The sequence below is a fragment of the Lipophrys pholis genome, assembly GCF_963383615.2.
Source record: "Lipophrys pholis genome assembly, chromosome: 12".
In the NCBI taxonomy this organism is placed as follows: Eukaryota; Metazoa; Chordata; class Actinopteri; order Blenniiformes; family Blenniidae; genus Lipophrys; species Lipophrys pholis.
Window position 1 is genome coordinate 10225424 of NC_137641.1, and position 13622 is coordinate 10239045.

The following is a 13622-nucleotide window of genomic DNA, read 5'->3' on the forward strand; positions in this document are numbered from 1 at the left end:
AAAATATGATAAAATACTTATTTTACTGGGGAAAACTCATGAGGTTACCAGGAGAAACCTCATCAGTCATTGCACGTATGATTTAACTATATATTTAATACCTTTAATTACTGCTGCAGTGCATTGTGGGTCAGATTTAGCTCATGACATTATAACCTCCACAATAGAAGAGGGACACACTGTCTTGATGCTCAGTATTTTTTTTTTTGATACAAACGAGTCCAGGTCAGCGCTTTTCCAGAAAATCAAGCTCTATTTCCTCTAAACTGCAGTATGTTTGAGTTTTTCATCGTCACGTTGCAGTGCTTTCCTCGCTGTATTAATGAATCTTGAGGAATCTTAACGTTTCTCACCTCGAGCTTGAGGCAGCGGCCGCACCTCGTTGACGTCAGGCTCGGCGTTGGGCCTGTGGACCTCCACCGTCACAAACTGCTGCTTGGAGCCCGGAGACAAGGCGGCAGCAGCTTTGGACAGAGACAGGGGTTTGGCGGGCAGGGCGGGCGGTGGTGGTGGAGGGGCGGGGAGCGGTGGTGGAGGGGGTGGCTGAGGGGACGAGGGATGGATGGCGGGTCTGGTGCCTCTGTTTGGGGACTGTACCCTCGGGAAAGGGCCGATGTCGTGCTGGGCGACCTTGGCCAGCTGAGCGGAGGCCATGTGTTCTTTCTTTGGAGGCGTGCTGTGGTCTTTCCTCTTGATGGTGGCGTACTCCCGGGACGGGTCCTTCGGGTGCTCCCGCCTGCGATGCGCGGCGGGGGAGGAGGGGCCGTGTCCCGGCTGCTTGCCGTGGCTGCGCGAGGCCGGGGCGGTGAAGTACAACCCCGAGTGGGACGACTCGGACGAGGGGCACTTGTTGAGCACGTCTCGTCTCGTGGGGCGCCTCTGAACCCCCGGCGGGGGCGGAGGCTTGAAGGAGGGGGGGGACTCGACTGGGGCGGAATGAACATCATCCTGAAGTGAGAGCATATATTCATCATCATTGATTAGGGGTGCAACAAAGCTGCAGGCCAAATGACGGGGCTGAGCTTCCAGATATTTAAATACATCATATTTAATAGCCGAGTTAGTCGGGCGATTATGATTTGTACTGGCTTGTTTGGCCTTTGCAAAAGAATCCTCCATCTCAATGGGATTCTCTGGTAAAGTGAAAATAAATGATACTCTGTGAAGAGTTTAAAGTTTTCGCAAAGTTGAGAAGACTCGAGAGGTTTCTTGATTTTGATAATAAAAAAACAAGTATAGAGACACAGCTGTAATCATATCTTGCTCAGGGTTTGGGGATATCAGCTAGATTCAGTGGAAAGGAAATTGGAATTTGTCAGTGCGGAGAGAGTTTGATTTGAGGCAAATAAGACGAGCATCACGGCTGAGTGCTGCTGCTGCCAATCATCCAAGCTACAGTCAACATTAGTGTCTTTGAAACTTACAGTACAAGTCGAAAAGACCGCTAAAAGCAGAGAAATTGATGTCTTGGCATCTTTTCCAAGAGACTATTGTTACAGAGGAACACAAAGCCACTGTATTGTCTAAGAATATCTTTGGGAAGAGGCCATCTGGTGACCCAGCTGTCAGTCAGGATGTCAGGTCTTGTTTTCATCAAAACAACAAACCACAATAAATCACTGAAATACGAAATACTAAGAATCACAAAATTGATCTTTGGGATAAAATGTATTTGAAGTCTTCTTTGAGGTTTGTTTGGCTCATTTCCCTCTTGTTATCATGGCAGCGGTGAGGGAAATTTAATTTTCTCCACACAGCAATACGATCTACAACGTGATAAAAAGCTATTTTAGATTAATCGACAACTGAGTCAAGTTGTCTCATAAATTAGGAGACTAATTCTTGAATGGTATCGCATAATAAATTCCATGATGTCCTGATGGCCTTGGATCAAGACAACAAAAATCATTTGTCCTTCAGTGGTTGAGGATATTTAAGCCAAATTTCAAAGTATTGATATTGCAGTCATTGAAATAAGGCTGCAGATCTTTGACCATTCAAACCTCCCCGGATCGGTTCAGACAAATCTGAAGGAACCCACGACAGATTTTTCTGATGTTGTGTTCACCACAGTGGGAGAATTCGAGGTCACAGTCGTCTTGATCTCTGACCGCCCGACGCAAATCACTGTGCCTATGAGCGAAGTGAATTTGCATACCGTATTTAATGACATTCACTGTGCCTGAAATACTGCAATAAGAAAAACGAAATGGACGACCAAAATATAAAACCTTCTGTTACATGATTGTAACAAAGCAACTATTTAACACAAACTAAAAGGTGAGAAATTAAAAATTTTTGGTTCAAAAACTTTGACAACGTACCTAAAAACCCCTACGAATTTATACAGACTCAAGAGAATCACTGTATTGTTAAACTTCTATTACATAGCATGTTTTGAGCCTCGATTGTTAATCTGGGACCTTGTTTACACGACAAAGTTTCAAGTGAAAACACGTTTTTAAAATGACGTCCGTTTACATGGAAACGGCAGAAACAGTGAAAACAATGTCGTTTTTATATTGATCCATGAGAGGGTGCTGTTGGTGTTTTTTTGTAGTGACACCGCACACACATGCTCGCAGAAAGAACAATATGCTATTAACGTTAACAATGGGAGAACACGGACACTTTTATGAATAGGAGAGGACGTTGGGTTGTTGTTATGGTGACTCGCAACAAGTCGAAGAGAATATTGACAGGGAGTCATGACACTCTGGAGGAAACATTGTTGTTATTGTCCATCTACTGAGCATGTGCAGAAGAACTATTTACTACGGCCATAGTGCGCATGCGTAGTATCAGCATTGTCAAAAGTTAAAGTTTTTCCCATTTTCTTGGAGATGGAGCATTTTCAAAAAGTTAGCTGCTTTCAAAATAAATGCCTTTTCATTTGCTCCGAGCACTGTTGTCGAGTGAACGGACTGATGAATGTTTTGCGATTTCACTTGAAAACGTTATCGTGTAAACAGGGCCCAAGTTCAGAGTTCATCCGATTTCTTTTGTAGTACCTGAAAGAAATTGTTTAATCATTGTGTATTCCCTTGTTTTTAGCTGGTATTTCATTCAGTATTAGGTGTTTATGATCTATTCTTGTGTTCATGTAGTTAGCTGTATTTGCCAGCAGCGGGCAGAGTGAAATTGTGTGTGGTTAATGACTGCAAGCCAACTACAGTAGATGAAGAAGCTGAAGTTTGTTTCAGTTGGGAGATGAAGCTGCATTTTTGTGTGAATTCTCGGTGTTACATTGTGACTTGCATATTTTTCCCTGTCCTGCTGGTGATTAATAAAAGTGCACCCTTTTCACGGCACGTTGATATTGTCTGAGTGGTGTAACACTTTCCTGATTGTGATCATTCATGCAACATCCGGTTAGCAGTTTGAAATAACTTTATGCGCGTGCAGGTCCATTCTCAGTGTTGTACACCGTAACACAGGTTGTTCAAGTACAATGTTGATACTAAAGAGAAAACACCAGTCATGGATTGCTATAAATGTCTGTTATGCTCAGAATAAAGCCATAAAAGCCATATCGTAGTCTCGGTCTCATCTCTGTCGTTACAACACAAGTGCAGAAAGTGTAAATCGATTCCCGCAGCACTTTACTGAGCAACTTAATTGTGTGTGTGTGTTGAGCACGGCGTGCTGGTGCGGCGCTTCCCTCCTCCATCAGCAGAAGACTGCACTCTGTTTAACGGCATCCGCAGCAGGTTGAACTCGCCGCTGCTCGCTCGCTGTCGCTTCCAGCTGAGAACGCCGCCGCACAAACTCAACGGTGGAATGAGTGACTGAAACATGATCGCTGGTTTTATGGAGTGAGACACGAAATGAGCATAAAATAAAGGCCATCAAAGGGAAACGTAAAGGTATGACTGGAGACGTGGGCATTGTTGGATGACAGAAGACTAAAATGCTTTTACTTTTGTTCTTCAGAGCCTTGGTTGTTGTAACATGACTTGAGCTCTATTTTTTTTAATTGAGCTCAATTGAGCAGCCTTCAGGAGGAGAATCACCCCAACGGTCACTAAGATCTTTTTTCAGCGGCACAAAAGCTCCTACTTGTTCTCATTTGGTGCCGAGTGAACCACACAAAGCCTGCAGGTCAACCACACCTATCAATCCCTTTCGAGCACTTTTCTTTTTTCGGACACATTTTGCTGCTCACTGCTCCCTTGTGTTGGATCCGTCTTTATCGGGCCGAAGCAGTTGCCGTGGCCGCCCCCGTGTGCGGCGCTCACCAGAGAGATGTCTGTCAGGAGGGTGTTCAGGCTCTCCGGAGGATCCTCCTCGTTGCTCTCCATGATGCTGTCATTCTGAGAGAGGGGGACACAGAGAGTGAAGACAGGGAAACAGATGGGGGGGGGGGGCAGATGTTCAAATTATCCCAAAACAATTGCCAAATTAGATTTGGTAAATGTTCCACTTCTCCTCCAAAACAGAAAAAGAAAGAAGGAAAGATATAATTTCTGTTTGCTTTTGCTTGCCAGTTCTAAAGACAATATGAAAAACAAGCAAATGAAGCATGCACACACACACACACACACACACACACACACACACACACACACACACACACACACACACACACACACACACACACACACACACACACACACACACACACACACACACACACACACACACACACACACACACACACACACACACACACACACACACACACACACACACACACACACAGCTAAAATGCCGTTTTTCACCAAACACACATGCTGTGAAATCGAAGAAGAAACATCGGCTCAGTTCAAAGTGGGAGCGGCCCGGTCCCACCGGTGAACTTCACAGAAGGTCATGAGTGGCAGATCTCAGAGATGCTGCCCATCCTTTAACACAGCCACTCATCCAAACCAAAAGCCCCATTAATTCAGCTTAATTACCCCCCCCCCCCCCCAATTGCTGCGTGTGGAGCACTTACAGCCTGTTTATTTCTGACGAGAGCCAATCACACATGTGAAGATGCTTTAAGTACTCAGAATGCTGTGATTGAATGGATGAAAGGAGGTGAAAGAAGGTTAAGTAATAGAGATCCTTGTGCAATGTGGCGTTGCTTCACAGCCTCCAATGAAACTTTGGTGCTCTGCCGTCAGAGTCGGACCCCCCCTGGTTGGGAATCACTGCGCCAATCTGATATGATCAGACCAAATACTTTAGTTTGGTTAAACTTGGTGCTCGTAGTAAACATGACGTGGCAAAAGATGATTGGTTCTTCATTACCTTTCTGTGGTTGGTCTGTGCAGCACAAGCGCTGTCTCGGGGGAACGGTGAGACAATCTTGTGCATTTCCCACTAACATGACATAATTCTGGCTCGTGTGGTTTGTGTGTCTCTAATGTAGAATAAAGTCATCTTCAACCCCAACGCTGCTGTTTTGATCCCCATCTCAGCCTGCCAATGTTTTGAAGCGTCCTGCTGGAGTTGACTGAACGCTGCCAGATACGAGAAGACAGATAATTTACTGAAAATGTGCCGGTCAATGAAATTCTTTTTAATGATTTTCTGGCAAATAATTCATTTGGATGAAAAAAGTCACACAAATTTACATTTGAATAATGTTTATGATGGCGATTAGCTTTAGAAAATGGCAGCTCTTCAAACGAAGTCCGAATTAATATTATTTTATGTGTCTGGACCGTCTGAGGCTCAGACAGAATGTCATTTATATCACTACTCAAGGCAGCTTGCTCCCTGGATCAATCACATTATCATGATTCTGTGCATGTCAGTGCGTTTATGCGGTGGCATGGCTGTGTGTCATCTCCCATTTGGAATGTTGCAAATTTGAGTCCAGCTCCACTTGTCCACCTGCTGAAGTGTCCTTGAGCAAGACACTGAACCCCAAATTGCTCCCAATGGATGGACATGACCTTGCATGGCCGCAGCCTCCACTGGTGTGTGAATGGGTGAATGTTATTAACACTGCAAAGTGCTTTGGAACTGCTCAGCCAGTTGAAAATATGAAGTGAAGTCCTTTTACCTCCCTGCCCTCAATGAAAGCGGCCGCTTCGCGCTTCTCTCTTCTCTCCTCTCCTTCTTTATCTTCCCTGCTTGCTGCCCCTTGTCTTGTACTGTCTCGTGTTAGAATCTAACAAGAGCCTCTCTTTACATCCCTATCCAAACCGAAACCATGGAATTCATCAGCTGCTCTCTCAATGCAATCGACCAAATTTTTACGACAAGACGATCGGTCAAGGGAGAGCCCACATGTCCTGACGGAACGTTTGCTGCCGGATCCACGTTGGGACTCCTGGGACAGCTGGAGGATCGTGTGTCTGTCAATTCTTTTCATCGAGGACCTGGAATTGGATTCATGATAACAGGTATGCTGCTGATTGGAGCTGGCGGTTTGAGAAGATGCTGGCAGCGGCATTGGGAAGGCTGCCCATCGTTACTGAGGGACTGTGCAGGGCTTCGAACGCTCAGACTCATGTGATATAAATGAACTCAAAAGTAAGCAGGAGGCAACTTTTGAACGTTTACGCGGAATGGAAACCAACTTGGAGAAATTCAGAGCTCTGCTGGAACCCTGACAAAATGGCCACCGTTTTGGAGCAGCATGGAGACCAGAGACACTCAAGGACGAGAGAAGGTCGAAGTCGTCCTGACCAAAAACAAATCGTATCTACATTACAATGCCTTGAGACGTCCAGACGCCGAAGGCTGAATTGTTTTTCTTTTTCTCCTGGATGTGGATGTTATAACGGAGGCTCTGTCCTTCCCTGATATGTCCTCACACCCGCCCCACTGGGAACTTGTCTCTGACCAGAACTATCCAAGGCCGTCTCACGACACCAGACGCCGGACTGACACTGCAGAGATAAGCAACAGTTCTGTTTCACTGCCTCTGTTGGCCCCCTCCTCTCCTCCCACACAGAGGGAAAAGGTGAGCTGCGCGCCTACGAGAGGCTGTGCGCTCTCAAACCTCCCCCAGCGGCCGGCTGCAACTTAACCCCCCCCTCCTATGCCCACATGTGCTTTGTCTTTGGCGACATGTTGTTGCCTGTGTTGATGCTTTAAATGTGCTGAGGTGTTTTTTTCCTAATTACACACTGTGCTCCCTTATAGAGCAGTTTGGAAGTTTTTTTTTTTTTTTCTCTCCTCTCCTCACCTCTCGTCTTCTCTCTCTTTTCCCCAAGCTTAAAATAAATGTTGTTGTACTTGTTGCAATGACAATAAAGTTGATTGATTGATTTACATACATGAGGTTAAGCGTAGCTTTTTCCTTTTGGTTGTGTTGGAGAGGACAAAGCGATCCAGATTAATGGATTAACAGGATGAACAGCTAATTCATCCACATCAAACACTGCAGACTCTGCAAATTGACCCAAACAAACTTGGAGGAACTCTGCCTGGTGGACTTACTTGACATGTACTTTACATATCGAGAGCTTCAATACACTGCAACTCCATTATTCTGAGCCGGTTGATTTTTGGAGGACAACAATTGATCCGAACCAAATCCTCTTGAGTTGTAATTCCACACATGCATTCCTCTCATTGATCGACACGCAGAGATTTTCCAAATCCGGTAACAGCAGGACCCACTCGATGCCGCCAATTAGGTTTCCCTCCATTGTTTCGGCACTAGATTTTAAATTGTAGGAGCATTGCCTGTTTCCCAAAGCGTGCCGTCTTTTATGTTGCTTTTCAACCTAATGTGTTCTGTGCTCCGACGATCAGGACAAAAATTGTACTATAGTCCATGGTGGGATAAATCATGTTTGCATTTAGCTGCCTCACAAGTTCACAAACCAGCACAAGAAGAATATGGGCGTGATCGGGTCTCTTGAATTGACAGATGAAGGCTCCTGAAGCAGGTCAGGATTAATCAAGATGTCTTGTGATATAAAAGCCGAGTACTGCGTATGTATGAAACTGCATTAAAGTTGCAACATGATGTACGATTTCAAGTTACTGCCTCCATAGAGAGACATGCATCAATGCAATGAATTAAATTTGAAGCAATGCAGTTTGAATTGAATTATAAACCTGCTTTCCGCCCACAAATCATTTGTAGAAGCAAAGAAAATGTCTGGGACATTCTTTGTTTTAAGGTAATCTCTCAAAAGCAGCAGCTCACTCAAAGTCAGTAACACTTCAGATTGACTTGAGTTTCTGTGTTATCAGGGATGAACTGACCAAACCACTGAGAATACTTCTCAGAAGTAATTTCTGTCTGAATTAAAAAGAAAAATTCTTTAAACATAGTTTTCTATAATCTGGATGGCAATGAAAAATGGCTTTTCATGGCAGGTTTTGAGGATGTCATTAACCTGAAGGTCTTCCATGGAGGTGAAGGGTTATCAGTGAGAAATGATACATTTGAAAAAGAAATTACTTCCTATCAAGACATGAATGAGAACCAGGTTTAGACTATGTTTAAATAACATTTTCATGTGAAAATTGACTTTTGTTGTGTTTTGGGGGCCTGTTTACACAGCAACGGTGCTCAGAGTTATTGAGAATGCAACTTTTTGAAAACGGCTCCCAAGGTGGAACTTTTTGAAAATGCTCCGACTGTGTAGAAAACGGGCTAAAATGCAAATTTCAGAAAAGACTCGGGTTCCGACACTGAAAATGCAACTTTTTGGAAAATGTGCTGCTGCACATTCTTTTGCACATGTGTGACATCAGGCCACTCCTGGCCTGATATGCTAACTACGTGGTTTTCAACATTTCTGCTGTTCAAAACAAAACGTTTTCTGAAATGAAAACGCAACATCGATGCATTTTCAAATGAAACATTGTATAAATGGAGCCCATGTGTAGAGATCCGTATTTATTTGTAACAGCTGACATTATCAAAAGAGATTTGGAAATTCATAAATATAGCCATATGTGTATATTGTTGTACGTTCATTGGTATGCACATAACAATACACCTGGCTTCTAGTGCAGGGCAGAACTCCAGTGTTTTCATTCTGCTCAGCTCTCCAGCTCTCTAATCTGCTTTAAACAGGAGTGCTTGCAGTCACCCGTGAGCCCAAAACAGCACAAACAGATGCATATAGACACACAGGAAGAATACAGACCTCCATCCACACACATATGCAGTCCTTCTCACTCATGTCAGTGTCGCTTCTCAGAGGGAAACATGCAAAACCCATAAGAGGCATTTGAAGGCGAAGGACCGTGTGTTCGATAAATGTGCAAACAGCTTATCTCCGCTGTCAGCTTAGACCACGTGTTTATGTGTGTGCGTGGTCCTGTTGGTATGTACAACCATCTTCATCTAACCAAACAGGCCATTTCCCAGATGTGTTGAGGCTCCTTGACTTTCATCATAAACTATACAAAAAATCTCCTGGTGAACTACAACTGGGATTTTAAATATAAAAATGGGGTAATATACGAATAATATCCTGTCCTGAAGTGGCTCTGAACTGCTTGATAGAAGCAACTTTTTCCTTTGCGGAGAAATAACAATGATATTGAGATGTCGTCATAGCAACTCAACCAACCAACCAACTAACTAACCAACCAACCAACCAACTAACCAACTAACCAACCTCAGAGAAAACGATAATCCCTGTTCCAGGTGACGTTTGTAAATTGTTTCTGGTAGAAGTGCAGAAATCTGCACTTCAACGCACTTTCTTATTACCCGTGTCTGACAAATGATGGTTACAAAGTGAAATATATATTAACAGAAATCTATTCATGGACTTCACCTCCTGAATAAAGCCTGTGTTATTTCATTTTAACTGCAACAAGGTTCAGATATGCTCTCTGCAGGTTCTGACAGAGACAGGTTCTCAGATAGGAAGGTAAATGCTGTCATTCTGACTGACGTTACATTACTTTAAACCTGAAACCTTAACATCTCACACTGTTCACATTATTAGAACAAGTTATTTTCATTGTTTTCTATTTCCTTTAATATCCCCCCCCCCCCCCCCCCCCCCCAAAAAAAAATTGATTATAATCGACCAAAACTTTGGAACGAGACTTCTGAAATGTAAAGATGTCTGTACTACTGAGTTAATGGTTTGTTCTTATAACATGGATCTCATCCACATGAAAGCAGGAACAGGATAAAAGCAAAACCTCTTAGGTATCTCATTTATAGATTTATTTAAAAGCAGGTCACTTTTTAGTAAATATCAAGGTAGAGAAGGAAAAAAAAAAGGGAAATGTGAACACTGCAAACAAATTCACTGCAAATGCACAAACCAAGGTGAGAGCTGGAGCGTGTGTGTGTGTGTGTGTGTGTGTGTGTGTGTGTGTGTGCGCACAGTGCTTTACATCTCTTTGCTCTGCTGTGTATTCTGTAAATTTGTCTTTGTGATGGAGGACAATTGTCACGTTCAGGTGTAATTCCTACCTCCATCATATCTATCAGCCAGAGCAGCCTCTCCTATGGAAAAGGAGGACGACGTGAGGTTGAGGTGGAGGGAGAAAAAATAACGACCTATCAAGCATTCCCGAAAAGTCTTTTCAATCTCAAGGCATTGAAACGTGTCACTGTTCCACCCAGCAGAGTCCTCGAGCACTCACGAATCTTATTTACAGTGGAATCCGTTCTGATCCATAGAAATGCATCACGCCGCCCTCAGTGACTCTCACACTCTGTCACACACAGCAAACAGAAAGAACAGGATCCACGAGCAATCTAAACATCAAGTGGCGAAGACCGGAAAAATCAAAAGCCAATACCGAAACCCATCCATCATGAGTGTTGCTTTGCCCTCAAACGTGTTCAACATCCCAGTGTGACAATAACTTCAGGTGAAACTACATGTTGACTCAGAAGGACCTTTTCAGGGCGGAAATATTCTTAAAATGATTTATTTCAATATGCTGTATTCCCTATTGGTGCCGATATACAATAACTAGTTGCACGTTTCATGGGAATCACACCCAAAGTTATCTTTGTTTAGCTACAGAAAGGACTGGATTATGTGGAAAACATCGTTTGGATTCCTCATAATCCTGGTTTTCAATGTGAACAACGATGCTACAGTGTTTGTGCAGAAATAAGAGGCGGGACTTTACAAAATGAAATATGTGATGCTCAAAAGTGTTATCTATTCATTCAACATGCACATTTTTAGAACTGAATATGTAGTGAACAAGACAAACACGTAAAATAAGCGGTCAATGTAACAGGTATGATGTGTAGCTTATTTATAAGGACATACCGAACTGACTTCTGCTTTCCAAATAAACCAGGGGTGTCAAACACATGTGAGTTCCGGGGCCATATGCAGCCCAAATTCACCCTGAGTAAAATAGTGCAATAATGACCTTTAGATTTTAACGTTGTGGTGGCGCATGATGAAAATGTTATTTTTAGAAGAAAAAAAAACAAAAACTATGGAAAATGACACCAATCTCAACACAAAGCATATTTTGATGAAAACTTCTGGAGCAAAATACAATGGAATGTCCAAAGAACTTCTCCTATAGCTGTTGCATTAAGCATATATTTACAACCTCACCCTGACAGCATGGCTTTGACGTTAGCTTTCTTGGCAGCGTCATCGATATCTCAGTTCAGGTCTCAGTGTTGTGGTGTGTTTACTACTGTTGAGAAATTAGTTTTTTTTTACATTTTTACAATTTGCTTGGCGTTTTTCAGATTTCAGCCTCTCGCCGGCCAGTTTTGGCCGACACCCCTTGAAATAAAGGTATCTTGCTAATATCCCTCTGGTATTTATTCTTATTGTCAAATGATCCAAAATAACAAAAACCTTGGAGGGAAAATCTCTCGGACAATCGTCAAGTAAGAATTGCTAGTTAGTCTGAGCCACAATGCACGTGAGCTCAGTGTGAGTTCCGTGGTTATGGCAGGAGAATTTGCAGCCCTTCTTATGAGGTACATTTAATTGATGTGTTTTATCTGGGAGAGATTTTATCCTCCGCCGTGATAAAAGTAATTCCACGAAGTGCAGACGGTTCTCCACCACTATCGCTGGCACATCACATCTAGTGAGCAAACCTCATATTAACGGAGAATCCAGCAAACGGGGGACACACCAGAGTTGTAAGCGGAGCGTACCCGTGCAGAGCTGAGCGTGGTGTTGGTCATGAAGCTGGCTGAAGATGAGGTGAGGGTGTCGGGGTAGGACACCATGGACAGGGAGTCCGGCTGCAGCCCCGTGGCCCCGGCCGTCCCCTGTCGAGCTTTCAGCGCCTGGATCTCACGGCGAAGCACCAGGCCGTCGAAGCGCTCCAGGTCCTGCGGGGTGACGAGGCCGCGGACTTCTGACAACAGGGAGAACTGAGAGGGGGCAGGCACAGAGGGGAGGAAACAAGAGGGGAGACGAAGGTATGATGGAACACACTTGGATGGAAAGCAAAAAAATAATGTTAACCTTAAAGCCACAAAGGGATGAGTTTTCTTTTTTCACATATGTAACTATTAATAGATAGAGCTCATTTACTATTTACTACAAATAAAAAGTGACTGTTATTTGAGAAAGTAACTCTTCCATCCCCCAATCTGGTCTATGTTATGTTAAGGTGCACATGGGATTCAATATATTTAGATTTAGTTGGAGCGAGATGGAAACCTGTTATGTCGTTGACTGAGACGCTACTTTCCTGGAAACCGGATTTTAGGCTCCGTTTACACGACAACGTTTCAAGTGAAAACGCAACGTTTTTGTGTTTTTGTTTTAGAAAAGTTTTTGGGTCTATACAGCAACGTTGTGAAAATGGTGTCTGCTTCCATGAAAACGGTAGAAACGCTGAAAACAATGTAGTTTTCATGTTGGGCCATTAGTTGGTGCTGTTGTTTGTGTTTGTAATGAAACCACAAAAGGTGTGTGCACAGAAAAATACGCTGTGAACATTTACACTGGCAACCAAGTTTGATTGTTGTTACGGTGACCCTCAACTACAAAACCACCAAGTCCCGGGAGAACATGGACTGGGAGTCATGACACTCTGGAGGAAAACATTGTTGTTATTGTTCATCTACTAAGAATGTGCAGAACAACCATTTACTACAGCCGTGGTGCACATGCCCAGTCGCAGCGTTTCCGCCATGTACACAGAGACAGTCGAAGCCTTTTCAAAAAATTCCACCTTTGGAGCCGTTTTCAAAAAAGTATATATATATACGTATACGTATATATTTCCCTGGGGTAAATGTGTTTTTAGTTGCTTTGCTGAGAGAGTGAGACTGAGAGAAACAATGCACATGGTCTGTCACAGTTGTATCTTCTGTACAGTTTGTCTGAGCGCTCTGTAATCTTCCTTCATGGTTAAATGTACACGAACACGCGTTCATGAATAATTTCAAATCTTGACGTGTTCAACAAAAGTCCACGCTGTTCACAAAGAAATAAGACTGCAGCCAAATGACACGTCCCTTTTCCAGCAGTAAAACTTGCCGAATGTAAACAACCTCTGTTGTTGCCAGGTTCCAGCTGTGATGTGGCCGAGTCACGACTTCACTGCAGACTGAAGGTCCAGTGATGCTTCACGAGCTGCAGCCTCGGCTCTTTGCTGCTTCTGTAGTTTATCGGGGATGAAATTGTGGTGGAATGGTGAAAGAAGTGTGAAAATCTTTGGTGATTACTCTTTTTTGCTATAATTGGATAAAAAAAAAAAAGTCTAATCTAAGTTCTATTAGAAGCTTTTATGAAGAAAAATCC

The 13622-nt window shown here is 43.4% G+C and overlaps 1 protein-coding gene across 1 annotated transcript in view; it reads right to left on the reverse strand.

Annotated features, from left to right (window-relative positions):
* whrna (whirlin a) overlaps positions 1 to 13622 on the reverse strand; it is a gene marked incomplete at its 5' end in the record, with an annotated part of 229962 nt that overhangs the window by 19395 nt on the left and 196945 nt on the right. The window contains 4 exons of the mRNA XM_080477670.1: positions 354 to 948; positions 4239 to 4313; positions 10343 to 10375; positions 12020 to 12241. Coding sequence (XP_080333796.1) covers positions 354 to 948; positions 4239 to 4313; positions 10343 to 10375; positions 12020 to 12241 — 925 coding nt within the window. The remainder of the gene's footprint in view (positions 1 to 353; positions 949 to 4238; positions 4314 to 10342; positions 10376 to 12019; positions 12242 to 13622) is intronic.